Source organism: Phalangium opilio, unplaced genomic scaffold (assembly GCF_054372755.1).
Source record: "Phalangium opilio isolate 3A_F unplaced genomic scaffold, DU_Popi_V2 ptg000041l_1, whole genome shotgun sequence".
NCBI lineage: Eukaryota > Metazoa > Arthropoda > Arachnida > Opiliones > Phalangiidae > Phalangium > Phalangium opilio.
The window spans coordinates 1376845-1401571 of NW_028324165.1; the positions used below are offsets into that span (position 1 = coordinate 1376845).

The window sequence follows — 24727 nt, forward strand, 5'->3', positions numbered from 1 at the left end:
CACTCTGACGTATGCGGGCCGATGAGAGTAACGTCGATGAGCGGAGCCAAGTACATCGTCGTTTTCACTGATGATTATTCCCGGTGGAGTGAAGTCAGCTTTTTAAAACACAAGAGCGAAGTGTTGAAAGCCTTCAAAGAATTCAAGCAACGAGCTGAAGTGGAAACCGGGAGAAAAATCAAGACGTTGCAGTCCGACAACGGAACCGAATACTGCAACAATGAATTCGACAGATTCCTGAAAGACTCTGGGATAAAAAGAAGACTCACCGTACCATACACCCCGGAACAGAATGGCATTGCTGAAAGAAAGAACAGAACACTCCTGGATATGGCCCGATGTATGATGATACAAGCGCAACTTCCACCATCATTCTGGGCAGAAGCGATGGCCACGGCTAATTACATTCGAAACCGTTGTCCTTCCCGGAGCATAAATGGAGAAGTACCATTTACCAGATGGACTGGAAAGAAGCCATCCCTGCAACATTTGAAGATTTTCGGCGACAAAGCTTTGCTGTTGGACGAAAATAAAAGGAAGGGGAAGTTTGCAGCCAGGAGCAAAGAATGCGTTTTCATCGGCTATTCTGAAGTCTCGAAGGCCTATCGACTATGGGTTCCGTCCGAGAAGCAAATTTACCGAAGTCGAAATGTCAAGTTCCTGGGAGAATTTAATAAACAAGGCGGATATGATGATTTCGTCACTCCAGAAGTCAACTTGAAATACGGAAGCAAAGCTAAAGGCGAAATCGAAGTCCCGGCCACTACACACGCGGCAAAACCGTCAGGCGGAGAAGAACTCAAAGAAGTCAAAAAGGAGTTCAAAGATGAAATCCCGGAAGAATCTAATTCCCAGGAAAACGACGACGTCTTTGAAGAACCGTCAGAAACCCTCGTTCTGAAGAAAGGTCCCGGAAGACCGAAGAAAAGAAGAACTGGAGTACCCGGACGACCGAAAAAATCGTTCAACATGATTCCGAGCGTCTCAGAAGAGTCTACTGAAGAGGCTACTGACGAGCAAGAAACCCTGTCCGATGAGTCAGCAAACCTAGCCATCTTGTCAGAACCTTTGTCCATGAAGCAAGCCCTGGCTTCTCCGTACGCGAACGATTGGAGGAAAGCAGTAACGGAAGAGTTAGTTTCGCTTATCAAGTGCGAAACCTGGGACATCGTTGAATGTCCGGAAAACCAAAAGGTCCTTGGAAATCGTCTCGTCTTCCGAACGAAGTACTTACCCAGCGGAGAAGTAGAGAAAAGGAAAGCCAGGCTCGTAGCGAAAGGTTTTGCCCAGAGACCAGGGATCGACTACCAAGAGACGTTCGCACCCGTCATTAGATCCAGCTCAATAAGACTGCTTATGGCCCTTGCTGTGGAAATCGGTTTGAAAGTCCACCAGATGGATGTCGTCACGGCCTATCTTAATGGCGAACTCGAGGAGGAAATATATATGGTCGTCCCGGAAGGATTAACAGAATCTCTCGAAGAAATCGTCAAGTCAACCCGGTTCGACAAGTCAATCATTGCCAGAGCAAAGAAATGGACCAGGGACCTGGAAGTAGAGGGACATAAAGTCTGTCGTATCAAGAAATCCCTCTACGGCTTAAAACAATCGGGCCGCCAATGGTACAAGAAGTTACATCAAAGACTTTCGGAAATTGGAATGACACCATTGAAGAGCGACCCCTGCTTATACGTTTTAAGAGTCGCGGAAGATATTGTGATCATTGGAGTCTATGTCGACGATCTGATCCTTGCAAGCAACAACCCGGATTGGATGACTGAAGTAAAGATTGAACTTGGGAGAAAATTCGATATGAAGGACCTGGGGCCAATCCATCACTATCTCGGAATGGAATTTCACCAAGATCTAAAACAAAATACCATCCGGATTTCCCAAGCGAAATATGCAGAAACGGTCCTGGAACGTTTCAACATGCAAGATTCCAAAACAATAGCGACTCCAATGGATGCCAACAACAAGTTGCAAAGTCCAGAACACCCAGTAGCAGAAGAGATCAGTCGTATCCCGTATCAATCTCTGGTCGGCTCTCTCATGTACCTGGTAGTGTCATCACGACCGGATATGGCGTATTCAGTCAGCGCATTGAGCCAGTTCAACACAAGTTATGACGAAACTCATTGGATTGCCGGGAAAAGAGTTCTGAGATACCTGAAGGGAACTCTTCATCATGGGTTGCTTTATCGGAAGACCGGATTGCCAATCCAAGGTTTCGTTGATGCAGACTATGGAGGCTGTCCGAAAGATAGGAAGTCATATACTGGATATGTCTTCAAACTAGCCGGCGCTGCAGTATCCTGGGAAGCCCGGAAACAGCGAACCGTTGCCTTGTCTAGTACAGAAGCAGAATATATGGCAATGTCCGAAGCAGCCAAAGAAGCCATATATCTCAGGGGACTTCTCAATGAACTTGGAGTATCAGTTCCGGCGATCGAGCTGTACAACGACAACCAGGGTGCCCAGAAACTCGTTCAGAATCCTGTTTTCCATGCCAGAACGAAGCACATTGATATCCGGCACCACTTCATTCGAGACACCTACGACCAGGGACATATAGCCTTGCGGTATCTACCAACAGAGGAAATGCCAGCTGACATCTGTACGAAGAGCCTGTTCCGTCCGAAGCACCTCTTCTGCGTCAAAGCCCTTGGACTGGAAATAATTAAATGACCACCCCCTGGATAGAATATTGAAACCACCGATATTAAGAGGGACTGTTGGAAATTAGAGATACTACCGGTTGTTTTTTATCTATATCCAGATTCTATTTTCTATACTTGTGTTTTTTATGCATCGCGGTCATTCTTGTAATCTTTATTTTTTATCGCGATGCCTTAACTATATAACCGGATAACATTCCGATATAGTTTGTCAGTTCAGTTTTTCAGTCCCCAGTTATCAGTTCTTAGATAGCTGTGTATTGTTCCCGGAAATTAATACTAATGTTTTAATTAAATTAATAAAGAGTTTATAACCAGTTAAACCCAGAGTCGTTCTTGCGTCAAACAACAACAGCGTGCCATAGCCAACTCGATCATGCGCTCGCGGACACAAGCTGCTCGCAGTCGCAGCGGCTACCCGGCTAGCTACGAGACTCTCGTAACGAGAGCTAGCTGCTTCCGACCGTTGCCTACGCTATATCAAGGCCCGAGTACGGCGCCCAATTTCCATTGAAAAATTGACAATTTAAGTCGCCGTTTTTTCCCACCAGGAGCGCTTGTAGCAGGACCTGTCTGACGTCATATTATTTGAAATACTTATTTTCCCGCGCTAGAAAAGGCGAGACGGGCGAGTAGCTCCCGGCAGTGATGCCAGATTGAGGGAAATTTCCCATATCTGGGGAAATTTTGACTCCTAAAAACGGTAAAAAGGGAAAAGGGAAATTCCACCAAAAATTTGCTAAATCTGGGGAAATTCCATGGGAAGAAATATTTTATTCAAAACCTACAATCTCAACATAGAAAATTAAACAACTTCATCAAATTGATCTATTAATTACGTTGGATTCTTATTAGATGGCAACCCTGCTACTGTTTTTAGTAATTTCCAAACATTGAATTACCGAAAGTCGTCTGCTAAATAACTGACCCATTGTAATCGTTACGAAAATACATCGCCAAAAACAGTTGTCAAGCTATAATTCTATCATTTTCTATGCGCAGAATCTGGCAACCCTGAACTAGGGAAATTTTGGTCCAAAAGGGAAATTTTAAGGGCTAGAAAGGGAAATTCCATTTTTCCCACCTGGCATCACTGGCTCCCGGCGAAACTGGGCTACGAGCCTACGGCGGGCTTAAGGGAGAACGGATCGGGATTGGGTACGTGCGTGTACGCTGTACGCGGCAGCGGTTTCGGCCGCTTTCAGCGTCGATTGGGAATGGGAGTATGGGACATTCTAGAAAAATATTTAAGGCCATTGTTACACAATCATGCTCGCGACACTTTATGATCTTCTTACAATCAGAAAAACACTAATTTATTTATTCACTATCTCGAAGGATTTTAAGTGTGAATAAATAATTAAATGGTAATTGCAACAAGTTTACTTCTAAAATGAAAAACTTTCAACAGGCTTGTTTCGTATCATGAACAATGACATAACAATGAATAGTTTCAATTATCGTTTTTGATAAAAATTATAATTATCATTATTCTTTCTAATAATAATAAAAATATATTATAAATATTAGAATATTTGAATATTTACGCATTATTAATAGCATTGAAACGCTGGAAAATAGTAATTTTTTATTAAAAAATTTGGCCCATCATATTTATGCACGCTCCCTCCAATTTCAAATAAATGGAAGATCCCTTAAAATGGGACTGCTACGAGCGCCGTCTGCGAAAAGAAAAGAGCAAAAAACAAGGTGTCGCGTTCCTTAAAAGTCCCCCCTAGCCAGAAGAGCGTACTCGGGCCTTGATATAGAATAGGCAACGTTCCGACTCACTTTCGTGAATGTACAGCATATTTGGTGGTTAGAATTAGCAACCGATGGTGACAGTCATTTTTCAATTAACCCAAAATTTAGTTATATTATCCTAAAAATGATAATTAGCTTGTTATGTATCGGTCACGCGGTGGCGCTAAAGAAGTAGCGTCCGCCTAAAGCGAACAACGGATAGTTTTCAAATTCTATGTAACGATGCTTTAATACTGGTTGATCATAAAGCTCAGATGTCACGGATCCAGAATAGTATGTTCTTACCAGTCTATAGAAGAACTCAATCAAACCAGTTTTAAAACTTCCCAATAGTGTTACCGATATAAACCAGGCAGCTCGGTCAAATTCGGAAAAAATTAACATAAACAAAGAAACAACTTTTGAAAATATATTTAGATTAAAATTTGATCACTGAAACGGTCCTCAGACAATATACGGAATGCCAACGTATCCTAATGAATGCATGATAAAATATATGCGACAATATGAACAAACAGTAAAACACAAAAAGCCTGATTTCAACGGTAAAGTCAGGGTTAGCGACGATTTTCCTGTCTCTGTTGAAACCATCTAGTACCTGAGCTGATGACGAAGTTAAAGTAATTAAAGACGCAAATGACGATCCAGGACATTTAGCAAGTACTACATCAAAACCTGAAGAAACTTCCGACAATTTATGTGCTAATGAAAGCTCCGAGGGCACTGATAACGGAAATGGAAATCGCTCGAAAGAAAAAAACTTAAACGTTTGGAAACAAGTTTGGAACAATTCGAAAAACGTATCCAAAATTTATTATGACTAATTTTAGCATCGTCTTTGTGAATTTTATTACATTTAATATAAAATTAGTTCTGAAAATGGTGGTGTTACAACTGGGTATAGGCCTAGTGCACCAAGAGTCTTCCGGCGCTTCCGTTAATACAATTTATAAAGGAGAAATTTAATGGATTGTTACATACACAGTATCGGCCCATTCATTACACAAAAAGGTGAAATATGGTTATTGTCCTACACATTTAAAATGTAAATCCATCTATTCATTCATGTGACTTCTAAGTTTATGTACTATCAAATTACCCTTCTGTCTGCATATATATAGTCCCACCGATCACACTTGAGGCGTTTTTCACCATTGTATCATCAAAATACTCATACGATTACTAGCATATTCGCACTAATTAAATTCTGTGGGGTTTTTCACCACTGTGAATAAATTGATGTCTGATAAAATTATTCTTCCGCGTGCTTGCATAGTCACACTGATCACATTTGAAGGGTTTTTCACCACTGTGAATACGTTGATGCGCGATCAAATTACCCTTCTGCGTGCTTGAAAAGTCACACTGATCACATACGAAGGGTTTTTCACGTCTGTGAATGCGTTGATGTTTGATCAAATTATTCTTCTGTGTACATTTATAGTCACAACGAGTACATTTGAAGGGTTTTTCGCCGCTATGAATTCGTTGATGTCTGATCACATCAGTCTTCCACGCACTTGCAAAGTCACACTGATCACATTTGAAGGGTTTTTCACCACTGTGATTGCGTTGATGTGCGATCAAACTAATCTTCTGTGTACATTTATAGTCACAACGAGTACATTTGAAGGGTTTTTCGTCGCTATGAATGCGTTGATGCACGATCAAATTAGCCTTCCGCGTGATTGCAAAGTCACACTGATTACATCTGAAGGGTTTTTCACTACTGTGAACGAGTTGATGTCTGATCAAATTTCTCTTATACTTGTGTGCATAGTCACACTGATCACATTTGTGTTTTTTTTCGTTACTCTTTCTAACGTGACGTTGCAGATCCCTTTTATATTCAGTAGAACACTTTAACCGAAGTTTCTTCTTGAATTTACCTATAGAATATATATAAAAGAAATATAAAAACGACTAAATTTATAATTTAGCCTAGTATCGAAAATACAGTAACATTCAAGTGAACTTCCTTAAAATAGGTAATGCTGAGGCCTCTACGAAAACTCAGTGTTAAAGAAAAGAAACAGTGCTGATGAGTAAACGAGCATATCAACAAAAAGGGGATGAAGATTAACTTAAACGGCGAGGAGAAACCTTGGCTCGAAACCAGTGAGAGTGTTAACTTATCGAAAGGGTTAAACTGGTCCATAAGTTATAGCTTGCTTTATAACTAAAGACCGTGAAATTTTAACTTGACCACCTTGTTTTTTATTAGCACGAGGGGAATTCGCGAAACATCCGCCACTTTTTGTTCAAGGTTTGATGACACTTATGACTAATCACCTATTTAGATATCGCGCTCTCATAGACGGCACGAGGTCGGCATAAACCCTTTAGACGAAAGTTATCACTGCGATAACTCGCTTAAAAAGTTGTAACGATGCATAAATAGTGGTTAATTATAAAGGTAAAATGTTTCGGGTCCAGAATAGGATGTTCTAACAGGCCAGGGGTTCGCCGCAGTACCAGTCCATAGAAGAACTCAATCAAATCAGTTTTAAAATTTCCCAATAGTGTTACCGATATGAACCAGGTAGCTCGGTAAAATTCGGAAAAAAAAACATAAACAAATAAACAACTTCCGAAAATATATTTAGATTAAAATTTTATCACTGAAACGGTCCTCAGACAATATACAGAATCCGCGGACATCAAGAAAAATGGCGGCAAAAATTTGTAAATGCATTGATTTTCATTAAATTAATTTCTTGCGTGATTCCAAAGGCACACTAATCTCATTTAGGGGTTTTTCTGGTTCGCGTTTTAATGGGACGTTATAAATTTCATCCTTACTAAGTTTGATACTGAATTAATTTAGCCTGGATGAAGAAAAACCTTTCACGGTAGAATTAACGATGTACTCATCACACAAAGTTTGCATAAAAGGCATTAAATACGTAGAATTGTGTAGACGCACTTGAAAAGAAAAGAATGCCAAGTTGTACGAACACAAGCAATGTCGAAGAAAAGTAAAGGCTTTGATCACGTGAATCAGCGTACGCTTCAATAATATAAGCAGTATAACTACGCTAAAGTGCGCAACAATATGGCGTCATGCCACTGTTATTAAGTGTTTACAACCACAACGATTGAAAATAAGCATCGCTTAGGGGGCTTTCGACCCAAGACTAGTTTTCCTCTAAGTTTAAAGCGGAATTACGTCCAAAAGCAGGGAGGCCGTGTCTCCATCATTCGCGTTTTTCGGAGGGGGAAAACTACATTCGGATTGCATTACGAGCAGTTAAATGAAATACGCGACTAGAGAAGGCGGAAATAGTGGTTTAGAAATATGACTTCTCAATCTAGGTACTCAAGACTATTAAAGAATGAAATGACTTACCTGCAATTTTCGAACGAGGCGATGAGGTTTTACCCCCTGGATTCTTTGGAGCGACATCTTCAAATATCTCCGTGTTGGACACCGAACTATTATGTTGAACTGCAATTGGAACTTCGGGCAAATCGCTTTCCATAGAGACGGAGGTCAGTTCTGATTGTTCAATTGGGTTGCGTTCTACTTCAGGAACAAACACTGGCACACTCAATATATCACTTTTCTTTGCATCTGTCACGGCGATTTCGGATTGGTTTTCATCAAGTTCGTTTTCTGGGGATCCTTCTAATGAATCGCCTTCGACATTTGCATCAAGAGAAAGATCCAAATGTTTTTCGGATTCAACATTCAATTCAGGAACACGAAATTTCTTCGATGGAGTTGAATTATCCTCAGTGTCCCCCTCTGTCGAGAAACTTGGCGATTTAAGAAGGAAGTCGTTAATGGTAATATTGTTTTCAAAAGGTTCTCGTGGAGAATCACTCTCCGTGTTCGTGTCAGAAGTCATTTCGAATGGGTTTTCAACCTTAATTTTTGGTGAAGGCGCACTTTGAGGCAAACTGTCACTGTAGTTCGGTTTAGGGACACACGGATTCGTATTTCGCGTTATAAACCCCTTATTTTCAGTTTTTTTCAAGGTAGTTTCAGGGTTTGTATTGCCAACCTCAGTAACAGGTGATTCTTGACTAATATTTTCTTTACACAGAATGCCTTGGACATTGACAGCTTGGACACTGTGCATCACAACTGGAAGGGTTAACTCCTGGACATTATTTCCCAAATCATTTTCGACGGGTTCAGTTTTCACTAATTCATCGTTAGGAAATTGAAGTATTCCACTCTTCTCCTATTTTTTAAACAATTAACAATAACTCTCATTCTTAAAGTAATTCTCTTTCCAATCGAGTATGAAAGTGAAGGATCTTGCATACCATCAGATCTTTGATTCTATTTTCCAACCCTTTAATGACCCTTTTAAGCCTTTCAATTTCGTCTATTTGCTTATTTATCGTTAATGATGTTTTCACTCTCTCTTTTGCCATTTTTGAAATTAAAACATTACACTAAACAAAATGAGATTCCATTACAAAACAATCTTCGGACTTTCTTTGGATGAACGTATTTTAAAGGGGCAAGCAAGAAAAAGGGGAAGATAATGACAAGCAAGAAGGGGATCAGCAACAAAGGCCCTCGTCGGGTTTCTTCGTTAATAAAGAAACGAAGGACGTGTTGCCAATCCCCTTAGCTTTGTGCCAATCCTGATAGGTGTTTTCACCAATAACCTTAATTAATTAACCCACTCATAGAGCTTGGTTCTATTTTAAGGGACACCTCATTCAACAACTGTCCATTTAAATTTTCTCATATCTCTGTGCTTAATTTCACACTGCTAAAAACCCCTATGCTTTGAAAATACCTTGGCTTCCAGTTTCCTAATTCGATCATCTCTAGCTTTTACTTCATTGATTAGATCATCTTTGCTCAAGTGATCATAGTTACAATCTTCCTCATCTTTCATTTCCTAAAAACAAAGTTTCAATAACTTCCAGATTGCCTAAAACAAGGAAATTCCAATAATTTCGCAAAATACCTCTTTAATCGCCAACCTTTGAAGATTTACTAAACTCATTTCGGAATTTTGAAAAGAGAGTTGTTGAGATTGTAAATCTTCCCTAAAATAAAATAATTTTTCAAACTGAAGGTAAATCAAAAACGGACAAGGAAAGCTTCCCATACATTGTAGCTTTCGCTATAAAAAGCTAAGAAAAACATAGCAATGCTTAAATTGTGACACTTTTGTTCAAGACTAGGGATTTTCTCAAGCACATTTTCTGAATACAACTACAACTAGCTTCGTATAAATTATTTATTCTTAGGGCTGTGCGAGCCTTGATTTTTTGGGTTCGAGCCGAGCCTCGAGCCTTGCTTTTTTCGGTTATCGAGCTTCGAGCCGAGCCTCGAGTTTCTTATCGAGCTTCGAGCCTTAAGCTGCATGTTCAAAATCTGGTTTTTATCGAGCCTAAAATTTCAATGGCGAGCCTTAACGACTTTCAATTTTAGCTCTTAATTTGGAATGATATTATTTTACACTTTCAATTACTGGCCTTAGTAAAGAAAAAGCCTATTAATTTGTAAAGATAACAGATAAACTTGTATTTCACTATAATTAAACTTGAATCCTATTATCACTAATCGAAATTACTTACGCGCACTGACAATCGCATTGATATTACAAACCTAGCGTATTTTTCTATACATAAAAGTAAAACTTAAACTTCAAGAATGATTTTTCATTTTTTTCTTTGCCCAAAAGTGGAAGTAAAACTAACGTCAATCAAATGTGGGCTTACAAAAAAGGTACCACTAGAATAATTTCCTATTTCGCGAGTCACTGCAGCGTCTCAACATTTAATAGTCTGTGTTAGATTGTAATTCTTGACCTTTAACCTAATCTAGAATCTCACAGACCACGGACTGAACCTCGATAACCTTAAGCCTTGGTCTCGAGCTTTTATCGAACTTTCTTCCGAGGCTCGAAAACTTGTCGAGCCTTTCTAAAGTTGCTTCATGGATGAAGGATGCGCGTGAAAAACATTCGACGCTCAACAGGATGTGCAACTCTCTATACTAAAAAGTAGACAACTCGATACTAGCGCCGCCTGGCTACCAGCGCTGGAAACCCTCGCGGGAAAAATAAAAAATACTGGACATGAGAAAAAAACACGCGCTACTGTCGTTTTTTTTCCTTAGCGTCGTCTGCTAGAAGCAAAACAGTGGTTTTTTTTCTTATGTCCAGTATTTTTTATTTTTCCCGCGAGGGTTTCCAGCGCTGGTAGCCAGGCGGCGCTAGTATCGACTTGTCTACTTTTTAGTGTAGGGAGTTGCACATCCTGTACAGCGTCGAATGTTTTTCACGCGCATCCTTCATCCACGGTTGCTTATCGAGCCTCGAGCCGAGTACTTGGCTCGAGACTCGATCGAGCATTCGAGTCCTATCGAGTACTCGCACAGGCCTATTTATTCTGCTAGCATTTTTTATTTTTTAAACAGCAAGAAAGATCTATTTCTTTTCAAGGAATAATAGTTTCAATAGGTTTGGATCCGTTATGCCTTTTTGACATGATCCAAGTTGCATTATAGTCATCACTTACCAGTTTAAACGTTCGACCATAACACGGCATTCTTTAACAAATTCCATCACTCTTCGTACAGTTTCCCTGTTATGATAAAATACGTAACATTTTCATAATAATAACAAGTTGGGAAAACCAAAATATTACCTCTCCGTGTCGAGAAGATTATATAAACTTAAGTATCCAATGAAAACGTCGACCTTTTTGCCCTCATCCTTTCCCGCGCTTTGCGCTTCTGCATTTCATCCTTACTCTCAACATTACCTTCCTCCATTTTACATACAAAAATCAAATACTCACAAAAAGAAGTGGCAAAAACCTGCTGGCTCTTTACAACCACTTAATTTGACTTAATATCCAATTTCCAACAACAATAATATACCGGTAGTTTAATTGACAACCTACTAGCATCGAAATTCTCATTAAGAATGGATCCCGCGGATAAAAAAGGCCAATTTTCAACTAGGTGGGCGTTATCTCATTAGATTTGAAAAATATCATTTGTCTCTTTTACCAATGCCTAACCGTTTGGATTTTTTTAAAGCAATCTTAGCATCAAAAAATAAATGTTTTATATTCTTATTAAGAATAAAACAAGAGGATAAAAAAGGTCTGTCCTCTCGTATTTTTTAAGCTTTTATCATGATTACTCTATACAACAGTAACAAGGAGTATAAACCCATTAGTGGAAGCAGTATTTTTTTTCCAAACAATTTCGCTTATGTTTATCCTCTCTATACTTCGCTAAAAACGTATTACTCCTACGTAAAATATTAATAGACAGGCAAGGATTCATACCGTTAAAGAAGGAGCGCAATATTATCCATATTTTCATTTCATATACAGAGAAAAGAAATTATTATGTTTCTGAGAGGAGCTTCCCATTTTTGTTGTTGTTTTGAAAAATATATCGCAACGCACGGGCCTTGATAGATAAAGGAGGCAATGAATGAAATATATCACAATGCACGCGCCTTGATAGATATAGGAGGCAATGAATGAAATATATCACAATGCACGGGCCTTGAAAGATATAGGAGGCAATGAAGGAAATATATCGCATGCACGGGCCTTGGTAGATATAGGAGGCAATGATAATCTCTCTCTTTGCACGAGAGGTTTATCTTTAATAATTAAATAAATATAATTATTTTTAATTATTTTAATCTTCAATAATTAACATTAATAATAGTTAAATCGTTTAAAATAAAGTTATACCTATTATCATCTCAAACTTTGCTAATATTGACGTTTAAAGTGAAGGGTACCCCTCTTACCCGCTTTCTTCAGATTTTGGGGTATATATACGATTCGTTTCCATTATAATAGTAAGGAAAAAGCGCAATTGCGAAAACCTTTGGTGGCGATCCCACCTTAGGGAGGTTAGACGTTTCTCGTAACCCTAGCTGATCGCCGCGTATATCCTAAAACCAAACGATGATAATGGAGTAGAAGCCAATGATACAGATTGGTGTCTATGTGGAATAGACGGAAGAAGGTTGGTGGTGTTTAGAAGCCAGTATGTACAGACTGGTGTCCAAGTGGGATGGACAAAGACCAGAAGATGGTGGTGATTAGAAGCCAGTACGTACAGACCTTTGTCCAAGTGGGATGGATAAAGACCAGAAGATGGTGGTGATTAGAAGCCAGTAAGTACAGACTGGTGTCCGTGTGGGATGGACAAAGACGAGAAGATGGTGGTGTGAGAACTCAAGTAGAGGAGCCATTTCCGTGTCTGTGAAAGCAGTTCGGAAATGGCGAACACGTTTGCTCCGATACGCAAACTGCGAACGCGGTCACGTGGGTGTGACAACGGACAGACAGACAGACAGACACACACACACACACACACACACACAGACACGGCCGTTACAGAACCTCTCCTGGACTACGTCACACGGAGAGGTAAAAAGTATGGCCATAAACAAAGATTTAGTGTTAAAAAGGGCGTTTCCCCTCAGTTTAATATACATTCTTACCAGGGCAGGCTTATATGAAAGTTTTTCTTTCACAGTTACTCACACTGTTATGTTTTTGGGGTTAAAAATGAGAAAAAGCTTCAACTTTTTTTAAGAGCTTTTCTTGTATATAGATACTCTTTTTAATAATCAATAAAAATACATTAAAGCCTTCAAAGGAGGAGCCGTTACCGTAACAAAGGAATTCACTAATCACTACAAAGTACAAACGCCAGAAAAGGGAACGTCTAGCAGACAGCTTATTAACTTTTTCCTAACCGCCGTCAATCAGTCTGGGAAATAAGGATATTTTTTAAATTAGTCCTTGGGAGAACAGGGTGGGAAATAAGGATTTTTAAAACTGGAAATTGGGCCAGCCACCCCCTGGTCTGGAATAAATAAATTGATCCATGACCATTGACCAGGACGCGTCGTCTGCTAAAATGAAGCAGTGGATAATTTTTTTTGCTCCGTGTGGGATGACGAGCTAGGGTTTACAACAAACCTTACAGCTCCAGGTAATAGTAGGTGGACATGAAGGGAGGAGGGTTCGGGACTAAATACTAAATTTTGAGGAATTTACTTAGTCCTAGTTTAAAAGCAGGTAAGGAGGGGGCCAACAATTAAAATAGTTGAGATAACATCTGGACTCTGGTTACCCAGTTACCCTTTAATTTTATTAGTGGTCAAGTAAACCACTGACCCCCCTCCGATTTAATTTTTAAGCGGGTCCAGGAAATTTTTAAACTGGTCCTGGCAATTTTTAAACTGGTCATTCGCCTAATGCCACCGCCTTATTTCCCACGCTGCTTGGAACCAGTGACCCCCCTAGTGTCCGAAATAATAAACTGGTTTCTGGACTGGCCCCCACCTTTGTTCTTAATTAATAAACTGGTCCTGAGGACCAGTAACCCTCACTTCTTGAATTTTAAAAATAGTCCAAGCAATTAATAAACTGGTTTTGAACCAGAGGAAGTGTGCTGTCACTGCTGTGGAGTGAACTTTGGTTCTCTAGAAGTATCATGTCGAGAAAATATCGGAGATTCTGCCAGACTTGGACCGCAAAAACTATCTATAACAATTTTCAAAAGCAAACTAAATATTTTTGTAAAAGTAGGTATTTTGCGATGAAATCAATTCATATGTCTTCACTCACAAATCACTCGTTCTAATAAAAAATAATTACAATACAGAACTAATTAAAATACAGGTTTTTGCGCGGAAAAAAACAAAAACCTTGAATCTCCCCCCCCCCCCCACGGTGAATTACCCTGAAATTTAGCATAAAGATACTAATTGAGCTCCACTTTGGAATTATCCTGGTCTCGTTAATTGCAACTCGGTCATTCTAATTGAAATTAATTAAAAACATGTTTTTTAAGGTACAAAAATTAAAAGCTTCATTGTTTAGTTTATATACAGAATCATCAGATTGCAAACTTAACCCAATAAATGTATGATAAAATAAACTTGACAATATGAACAAACAGTAAAATTCTGCCATTAAACCTCTCTATACGTGATAAACCTAATAAATACTGAAAACACAACAAGCCCGATTTCAACGGTAAAGTCAGGGTTAGCGACAATTTTCCTGCCTCTGTTGAATCCATCTAGTACCTGAGCTGATGACGAAGTTAAAGTAATTAAAGACGCAAATGACGAACCAGGACATTTAGCAAGTACTACATCAAAACCTGAAGAAACTTCCGACAATTTATGTGCTAATGAAAGCTCCGAGGGGACTGATAACGGAAATGGAACTCGTTCGAAAGAAGAAAAGCTCAAAGGTTTGGAAACAAGTTTGGAACAATTCGAAAAACGTATCCAAAATTTATTATGGCTTATTTTAGAATCGTCTAAGTGAATTTTATTACATTTAATATAATATTAGTTCTGAAAATGGCGGTGTTACAACTGGATATAGTGCCCCAAGAGTTTTGTCTCTGAAAATGAGCGGCGCTTCCGTTAATACAATTTATAATGGAGAAATTTAATGGATTCAATGTTACATACACAGTGTCGGCCCATTCATTACACAAAACGATGAAATATGGTTATTGTCCTACACATTTAAAATGTAAATCCATCTATTCATTCATGTGACTTCTACGTTTATGTACTATCAAATGACACTTCTGTCTGCATATATATAGTCGCACCGATCACACTTGAGGCGCTTTTCACCATTGTATCATCAAATTACTCATACGATTACTGGCATATTCGCACTAATCTAATTCTGTGGGTTTTTCACCACTGTGAATAAATTGATGCCTGATCAAATTAGAATTGTTTGCGCCAGCATAGTCACACTGATCACATTTGAAGCGTTTTTCACCACTGTGAATGCGTTGATGTTTGATCAAATTATTCTTCTGCGTGCTTGCATAGTCACACTGATCACATTTGAAGGGTTTTTCACCGCTATGAACGCGTAGATGTATTTTCAAATCATAGTTCCGAGTACTTGCAAAATCACACTGATCACATACGAAGGGTTTATCACCACTGTGAATGCGTTGATATGCGATCAAATGAACCTTCTGCGTGCATGCATAGTCACACTGATCACATTTGAAGGGTTTTTGATCACTGTGAATGCGTTGATGTGTGATCAAATTACTCTTCCGCGTACTTGCATAGTCACACCGATCACATTTGAAGCCTTCTTAATGTGACCAGTGGCGCCGCCAGGATTTTTTTACAGATAGGCTAAGGATGATTTGGGGGCCCCTTATAAAATTTCAAGAGAAAAATTTAGTTGCACAGCGTCGATAATATTAAATTAACAACTATTTTTATCATATTATTCATATAGAGAAGTTTAATATTTTAAAGTTCAGTATTATCAGACAATAGACATATAATTATATAAACGATATTTTGCGAAAATAATAAAAACACAGAGTCGGAGAGAGAGAGGGTGATTTTTGGTTAAGCCCCCTATGAGGTCACTGTGTACTGCCGATGTGATGAGGAAAGGGGAAATCGGTTTACCAAAAGGAGTCTGACCTCGAAGTTTTATGGAACGAGAAGGAACGGGGGAGAAGAAGGTTATGTAAAGAGCGCGAAACAAACAAGATGACCCAAGAGCTGGCCACATCGTAACAAATAGAAAATTTCAATGAATAGCCCCTCGACGCCCTACCTTTTAGTGTGATATAATGATTACTAGTAATCCTAAGTTCAATTCATTTTCTTCTGTTATAATTATAATAGTGCGACACAAATAGGAAACTTGCCCACCCTTTAACAGTGCAAAAATTATTAATCGTAACACATAAGTAAACCCTTAATTGACGTAGAGAAAACAGACTGATTGGTCTCTCGATGCGCTCTCTTTAACTGTGCTAAAATGATTTCCCGTAATCTGTACATCAATAATTTACCTTCTTTTATAATTGTAAAAGTGCGACACAAACGGAAAACTTGAGTGAGTAGCCCCACAATAACGCAAACCTAAACCTTAATTGGAGTATAGAAAATTCAAGTGATTAGCCCCTCGTTTTCTTGACCTAAAAAAAAATTACCTGGGCCGTAATCCTTACTTTCAAAAATTTACTTATGTTAAAATTGTGATACACTAAATTAAATATATAATTATAGTGATACTATACAGGGTGTATCTGCAATGGACGTAGGAGCGGAAGTATTTGGGTTCCTGGGGCCAATATAAGACGAAACTGTTCTATGACATTTTGTCGTACGCCAACCCATTTGGAAATTACTTGAACCTAACACTTGCTAGTTTGCATAAATCACAGCATGTTGACTTCGTCTAAAACAGTAGGAATTAAGTTCAAGATATGATGATTATTGCAAATTAGTGGTTGCCAGCTAAAAGAAAAAAAGCCTCATAGCCATAGAGTTTATCGTAAATTTTTATGGAGTAGAAAGATGTACAGTTGGTGACTCATAAAGGAACATCAATGTAAAACAGCATGGTACGATTTAGTGTGTTGAAACAACTGACCGATACTAACGGTAAACTGACAGCGATAAGTAGCGCAAACTAATAAGGAACACCGACATTTTGCTTCATTCTTCAAACAATCGAAAGGTTGCATTTAGATTAAAGATTAAGTTAATGTTGCAACTTATCGAAATCGGTATTCGTGAATAAATGTTACTGGGCGAATGTTTGGGATGGGATGTTGTGCAACGCCTGTTAAAACTGAGCAGTAAAATGCATAATTTGTAAAATTTAATCTTTATAAAAATCAACAAATAATGATGAAACCTAAATGTTGAAAATGAATTAAACTCTTATAAAAATCAACAAATGCTGATGAAACCTAAATGTCGAAAATGAATTAAAATTTTTTATGGTTCAAAGTGACCAAAAAAGGGAACATTCCTTTCTCCAAAAAATCACAGTGAGGGAGTAATGGCATTTTTCTTGGTGCCTCACCCAAAACTTCACCCGTAACAAATTAGGTACGCTATGTTGAATAGCGTACTTAGGAGTGGGCTTCATGAAACCTAGCATTCCTTCTCAGGGTCACACACTACTAACTTGTTCAAGAAAGGGTTGAAAGGCTCGTGATTGGCCTACACTGATTACGAGGTATCACCAAAAGTAATAGCAGAGAAAAAATTTTAAGAAGAAATTTTCGTTCTTAACCTCGGAACCGAACGGATGACCGCAAATAAAACTAAAGAAAATTTGAGAAAAAACCAAAAGTGGAGGGTTAACTTAAAACTAAGAAAAAATCTTCGCAAATAAATTAATAAACGATTAAACCTTAGTAAATTTGCAGACCACCCTAAAACTTTAGACATATGACGTTAACTAACTGGTAGCAATCTGCCAGCGTTGAGAACGACAGGAGACATACGTGCAATGCGAGATGCAATGTAATGTACCCATAAGAAAATGTACATTCTTACTCCTTAGAATTATTCTATGAAAATTGCCATTGAAAACGGTAAAAAAGGTACTTCTTTTAAAGGTTCAAAGTGTTTTAAAGCATGTAAAAAATCATTTACTAATTTAATGGAAACAAGACGTCGCCGGATATGTAGTCTTGTACACAAACCAAAACGAACGCTTTTACAACCTTTCGATTGTTTGAAGAATGAAGCAAAATGTCGGTGTTCCTTATTAGTTTCCGCTAGTTATCGCTGTCAGTTTCCCGTTAGTATCGGTCAGTTGTTTCAACAAACTAATCGTAACATGTTGTTTTACAATGATGTTCGATATGAGTCACCAACTGTACAACTTTCTACTCCTTAAACATTTACGATAAACTCTATGGCTATGAGGCTTTTTTTGTTTTAGCTGGCAACCACTAATTTGCAATAATCATCCTATCTTGAACTTAATTCTAGGACTGTTCACGAGCCGAGCTGGCTCGATTAATATATACATGTTTAAAAAATTCCTACTATCAACGTCAAACTTGAGAACGACTATAAATGCCATCCCATGTTTAGGAATGTAGTGGTTCAGTAAAACCCGCTCGGTAAAATATGCTCAAGGTTAGAGACGAGAGATTTTTTCCAAGCTTTATTTCATGTAAAAATACAACGGAACGCTATTGGTGGAGAGAATAAAGACTAAAAAGAAAGCACTATATCAGTGACTAAGCTCGCGAGCCGGCTCGGCTCGGCTCGACCATAAAAAAGCTCGCTCGTTAATTAATCGAGCCGCAAAAGTGGCGGCTCGGCTCGGCTCGAACTCGGCTCGCTCGTCACAAGCCCGAGCTGGCTCGAGCTCGTGAACAGTCTTACTTAATTCCTACTGTTTTAGACGAAGTCAACATGCTGTGATTTATGCAAACTAGCAAGGGCTAGGTTCAAGTAACTTGCAAATGGGTTGGCGTACGACAAAATGTCATAAAACAGTTTCGCCTTATATTGGCTCCAGGAACCCAAATACCTCCACTCCTACGTTCATTTCAGATACACCCTGTATACTTCCTTTTGCTTTTAAAATTATTTTCGCTTTCTGGAGAAATACACGTAAATTCTGGGATCGTGATAAACACCGCCTTAAGACCATTCAAAAAAATATAACATCAGTATATACTTGATTTTTCATTTAAAGTTTAGCCTCTATTTCCTTGAATAGAGGAGCGGGATTGAATGCGTGAAATCCTTATTGTCGACGGGTGACAGAAATTTTAAAGGGAGAGTTTAACACCTTCCATTATATTAAGGCAATCCAATAATCGTTTCTTTCGCCTTAGATATATCGAGAAAACGTAAAACACAATTCACAATCATTAACCTCACTTTTCTGGCTATAGTCAAAAACTTTTAACACGAAAGTGTTAACCCATTTCCCATTTTGTAGAATATTGTAAAAATCAGATGCCAAAAGGTTCGTCATCCTTGTGAAACTTTGTCTAAAGTGAATTGCCTTGTAGGCTTAGATCAAATTATTATAATAATGGTATTTTAATATTATGGGAACCTAATTTCGGGGCCCCTCTCAAATTTACGGGTAGGCTGTAGCCTACCCAGCCTACCCCCTCACTGTCTAGAACGAGGGTATCGATTGCCGAAATAATGATTCATAGCAACTGCTCTTGGTTACATAACTGTTTCACAGTTTCTACTTATTCTTAAAATGTCGACGCTTATTTTGCCAATTTATTTATTTCTGTATTTTGATAAATTGAGATCGTCGAAAAATACAGTGTTTATCGTTTCGAAATCCCACTTATACATACTTTACATAATAAATGCCACAAATACAGAACTTAAGTGGTACGCGTGCAAGGTTTCGAAATATTGTGTTGCAACTTGCAAGTACCATTAAACTTGTTGATTTCCAAAGTAATCGACTGGGGAAACGGATAAATCCGATTAGCGGACGCTAACGACATGCACACTTAACGACAGATATCGTTGTGTCTTTGCTTTTTGAATAAAAAAAAACTTGGTTTACACCATAATGGTGCCAGAGTATTGAATAAGACACTTGGCATTGGTAGTCCAACAAATCTTTTCCTCAAACGTCAATATTTTATATTCAAACTAATTAAGTGTAAATTTATTTAAATGCCAAAATGGGAGATGCCTTTCATAAAACCCCTAAACTACACTTTGACCAACGAAAGCCCCATTTTCAAATACAGGTATGTTTCAAGGTTATTAATGAAACTCTGAATTCATTATGTTTGGTTTAAAAGATTTAAAGAAATGTTATTAAGTTAAAATCATATTTCCGATCTCCAATCTTTAACGAGGTAATTTAGCCAGTGCATTACAGTACTATAATGTTTTAACAATTACTGAATCTCTATTGATACATATTAAAAGCTAATTAATTCTTGATGCTAAGTCAACCTACAATGCCTTAATTATTGTTATTAATTCGTTAAAGGATTATAGGCGAAAGTGCAATGACTATTTTAGTGGATGACGTGAGTATTTTTAATTTATTACGTCACTAAACGTTTCCGTTTCTTTCCTTTGTCTTTCTCAATGAGATTGAGGTTACCTAATAAAGTAGAAATCAATGTTCTTGCTAAACACATTCCATTAAATTCAGCAACGACAGTAGTTCCTACATGCAGTTTGAAGGGATATTCTCGCATCAATTTTTGGCAAATTAATTTTCTTATTTTCCGTTTGAAAGTAGATTATTTAATGTATTTAGAATCTGAATATCCACTTGTTATTCCTAAAGATGTTTTAACCTTAAAATAATAGTTAAAAAAAACAGCGATTAACTTGCCCTTGAATTTCTCGTGATATATATACGAGAGTAACCGATTCTATTACAACTTGATGAGATCAGTTTAATCAATGCAAAAATAATACTAATTTCAGTTTTTCGCCATGCCTCGACGAAGCATCAAACAAAAGGCCGATTTCGAAATGCAATATATAAAAAGTCTCTTCAAATTTAGTAGGTAAGTAAACTTACTTTAACAGCTACAATTAAAAAAAATTAAATTAGATCATATCGAGGGGCTAACCACTCCGAAAGCAACTTCAAATGTCTTAACGAGCAATTTTTTTAATAGATTAAATCAACTGACTGTTTTTATGGGAATGAATGCCGAAAGTTTTCAGGTAAGTTTTATTGTTTTGTATACGCTTACATAAAGAATAAGCAGGAATATTTAAAATTTTAGACTCTTCGTTACGCTCAAAAACAGAGTGGTCGATACCATTTGGTGATGGCACCCTTTTCTCTGAACACATTCTTTAATAATTCAAACATTTCAGCTACAGGTTTATGCAGATTTACAGAATCATTTATCATGTCCAGACCGAAACAAATTTTGACGAAGTCCTTCGCTTTTTTAAATATTGATTCGATCGTAAGTATGTCAATTCCGACACTTAGTTTTCAGGGTACTTAATCGTTTTGTATTTCAGTGTAAAGCGTAAATCTCATTGTACTGATCTAAACTAAAAATGAGATATTTTATCTTTTCAGACAATAATTTGCCTTCTTTCAATCATTGCTATAATTTCTGTTCTATTAAGATTAAGTAAAACAAGTACTGGACAAAACACGCTGCCGGGTTTCAGTCGTCGAGAAATGGGCGTTTACAAGTATTTTCAAACCCTGTGGGACGTCACATTCATCATTTTATTAGAACGTAATAAGGTTATTCAGAAACTAGACCCCTATATAGACCAACACTAACTGGAATGATTTAAATAAACATAATCCCTTCTAGCTTATCCAGTCATCACTAGAATTTTATCCGAGAGATTATTGTTGATATCTTGGTTAATTGGAATGACGTTTTTCCTCGTCGAGATGGGATGTCATTTGAAATCAGAGTTTTGCGAAACGAATTACATTTATCTGGACACCATCGACGACCTTATTCATCATAACGTCAGTCCCAATTTCGTACGCTATGAAGATTTGCGTCAATACTTGATGAAAACAGCACCGGACGTAAGTGAACAACCAATGGAATCTTTGGTTTTGTACGGTACGATTTGCGGTTAAATTAAATACAATACATAGTTTTCGGGTTAGGAGGATTCATACCATTTACACAAAGAGACCAGACTGCTTGGAGGAAAAAAGTGCAAACTATTTTGTCCGTTAAGTAGTCTGGTCTCCGTGTGTAAATGGTATTTATCATCCTAGCCTGAAAACTAAGTATTAAATGGTTAGCTAAAATGTAATTTTGAGAACTTAATAATTAGTGGGTTACCTTTTGATCTAAACTAAAATTATCTTGACCTTGTAACCACGTTGACTTGAAATTATACCGTCTTAGCTTATAATTTGTCTTTCTTGAAAAAGTCGAAAGTTATTTAAAGTTTAAATTAAATATAACGTGATTACGACCTCGATCAGTGACGTTTTTTATTTTCATTTATTTCACAACCTTGGTCCATCTGATGCGTCGTTCACTAACTTCGCTATCGCAGAATGAAAAGGGAAGAAAAATATTGAACTGGTTGGACGATGGTACTGGACGCTGGAGGATGACAGAGCACTTTTGGGGTGTATTAGGCAAAATATTTCTATATAATTTGTGGAAAAGGCCGGTACAAAATGCAATCATAGTAAATGGGAAGAGATTTTACTTGACTTTAGCCCACAATGACTTTTACCGCAAAGTGAACGTAAGTATTACGGACATTACGTTTCACTCGTCGAAAATACGGTCCGAATATTGGTTTTACGGCATAACCAAATCTATCGCTAAAGACGACAAGATTTTCAGCGAATACATCACATTGGCGTAAGCTTCCTTGATAAATACAAGCATAACCGGGAAAGTCATAGTTCAACACTTTACACATTTAGATGTCTCATCTTGTTCGAAACCGAGCCTTTGGGCAACTTCGACTTGTTATCCAAATGGAAAGAGGAACGATTAAGATGGACGAAACCACCAAAAAAACTTGAGGCCCTGAATTTCTCGGCAATAGAATCGCCCTTTAAGATGTTCATTTACGGAAAGCTGATTGCGGTAGGCGTGATCATTTTGGAAATAATGTTGAAACCAACCATATACGTGTAACAACCTTTCAAATCTCAACTGATTCGACTGACATTTTAGTTTAATCAAGGGCCTGATTGGAAAGGTTTTCGGTAATAATGGTTCAATGTTAATTAGTTTCATATAACTGTCATTATTTTCATTATATTTTGTAGTGGGAAACACTATAGCAGAGTGGCACAGTGCTTTCTAATATAATTATTACCTAGCAAATTTGTAACAGGAGTTTTTATTATACTTCACAACACAGTGGAAGACACGTCAGCTATTTGTTAATTTATAAATTTTAATATAACTGTACTATTATAAAATAAAAAAACTTTTGGAAATGATCTCAGAATTGATCTGTTTTATACACATGTTCAAGAGAACTACTTTTTCCCCTGTTAAATTTAAAATTGCATATTTATACGCCTCTGCTTTCTATATATTATCAATACTGCTTGAACACTTCTAATTTCTTTACTAAATTATAAAGAAACAAGAAATTACCTTTGTCAAAACAGCCTATAAACTTTATACAGGATGTATGTAGCTTCTAAAATCAATTGAACTGAAGTTGAAGAATTACCATCTAAAACGAGAGTTTGCCTTGATTCTTATTTTAACTGAAACGTTTTCCTTTCAGGGAAATTAAAGCTTGGAATCTTGATTTGATAAAAAATTCAACATTCTCAGATTAGTTTTGAGAGGGGGGCACCACTGAATTATAAATACTATTGAAATCGACTAGCTTAACCAACCCGCATAATTTAATTAGTGTACACAAGAAATTGGAGGTAGACTATAATGGACTTAATTGTGCTTCAATAATTTAAAACGAGAATGTATAACGTCTAACGCGAATCAGTCGCATTGATTAGCTCTGCGTAACCACAGTTAAACCTGTCGATGCGAAAAACTTATACGAAATCATAATGTTTTTGGCTAAATTGAAATTATCTTCAAAAGTAAACACCGGCTAGTCATTGTTGACGAAAACTCATTGCTAACGGTTTTGCGTGAGAATAATTTGGCGAATCACAACTTTTCCAGACATTTTCAAGGGCGTGCCAACTACGGGGGCCCCGCTCAAATTTTCAACTCTATGGGACTTTAACATTAGGCAGCCATTTTGCCCCCGCTCCAGTAGAAAATTTTGGCTCATGTTGGCACGCCCCTGGACATTTTGCAGAAATATAGGTACATCGATCGAGTAAAAAGTAAGTAGTATGTCACTACAAAATTAAGAATTAAACGTCTGGGAAGTATCCGAGATACATAATTTTGGTGTCAGAGTATTTGTTTTAATACAACAACTGTTTATTTTTTTTCATAATCGAAGCGAGTAACAATATGCGTTATAATCAACTGTTGATATTGATTTTGCGCTCGTGGAATATATTCAAAATATGGCCATTAATAAACGCCTTAAACTACACATTGAAACATGAAAACTCCGTTTTCAAATACCAGTAAGTTTGGTCGAGGCAAACTTCAAAATTCGTTAAAATATTTCGAAAATATATATGGATTCTTGAAAGTTTAATATTGATGAGGATGATTTGATATAAATACTATAAAACATTAAAATTGTTTGGTTACCTTAAAATTTAAATATAATAGAATTATGGTTCTAACGCGATTCTTTATTGTGGAGTCTCTCAATTTCACCTAACTATTTCTTATCTACGATATTTCTAAAACTCAGCTTTTTCGAAGGAATAATATTTTGTTAAACATTTTTACGAGTTTTACGTATAGTTGCTTGGTAATCTGCAGGGTCGGATTAAAGGGGGGCGAGGGGGCACTGGCCCCCGGGCGCAAGGCTTGTTGAGTGAGCTTTGAGTTAAACTATTCCCCCTCTGCAACATTTGCTGTTCCTTTTTTCCTAGGCTTACTATCTCGGCACCCGGGTGCAAAATTGCTTAAT

The 24727-nt window shown here is 37.6% G+C and overlaps 3 protein-coding genes and 2 long non-coding RNA genes across 6 annotated transcripts in view; 2 read left to right on the forward strand and 3 right to left on the reverse strand.

The window, feature by feature from the left end:
* Positions 1–24727, reverse strand: part of LOC149679214 (uncharacterized) — a 137160-nt gene that overhangs the window by 78015 nt on the left and 34418 nt on the right. The window lies entirely within an intron of this gene.
* Positions 5273–10967, reverse strand: LOC149679216 (uncharacterized). The gene is made up of 5 exons (XM_089835775.1): positions 10938–10967; positions 9203–9307; positions 8718–8786; positions 7792–8632; positions 5273–6331 (listed from the first exon to the last, which is right to left on the reverse strand). Exons 1-5 carry the CDS (start codon positions 10965–10967, stop codon positions 5643–5645), a joined length of 1734 nt encoding a protein of 577 aa, XP_089691901.1. The 3' UTR covers positions 5273–5642.
* Positions 20227–21364, forward strand: LOC149679217 (uncharacterized). 2 transcript variants are annotated; one of them, XM_089834863.1, is made up of 5 exons: positions 20227–20253; positions 20663–20745; positions 20860–20908; positions 20971–21159; positions 21329–21364. In XM_089834863.1, exons 1-5 carry the CDS (start codon positions 20233–20235, stop codon positions 21335–21337), a joined length of 351 nt encoding a protein of 116 aa, XP_089690989.1. In that variant the 5' UTR covers positions 20227–20232; the 3' UTR covers positions 21338–21364. The 2 variants fall into 2 exon arrangements, with proteins under 2 accessions (XP_089690989.1, XP_089690988.1); XM_089834862.1 differs by having other exon boundaries at positions 20971–21346.
* On the reverse strand, positions 21371–22245 carry LOC149679218 (uncharacterized). Its single transcript, XR_016365707.1, has 3 exons — positions 22018–22245; positions 21493–21774; positions 21371–21410 (listed from the first exon to the last, which is right to left on the reverse strand). It is a non-coding gene; the product is annotated as an uncharacterized LOC149679218 (long non-coding RNA).
* LOC149679219 (uncharacterized) lies at positions 21372–22836 on the forward strand. Its single transcript, XM_089834864.1, has 4 exons — positions 21372–21444; positions 21526–21752; positions 22238–22554; positions 22620–22836. Exons 1-4 carry the CDS (start codon positions 21384–21386, stop codon positions 22834–22836), a joined length of 822 nt encoding a protein of 273 aa, XP_089690990.1. The 5' UTR covers positions 21372–21383.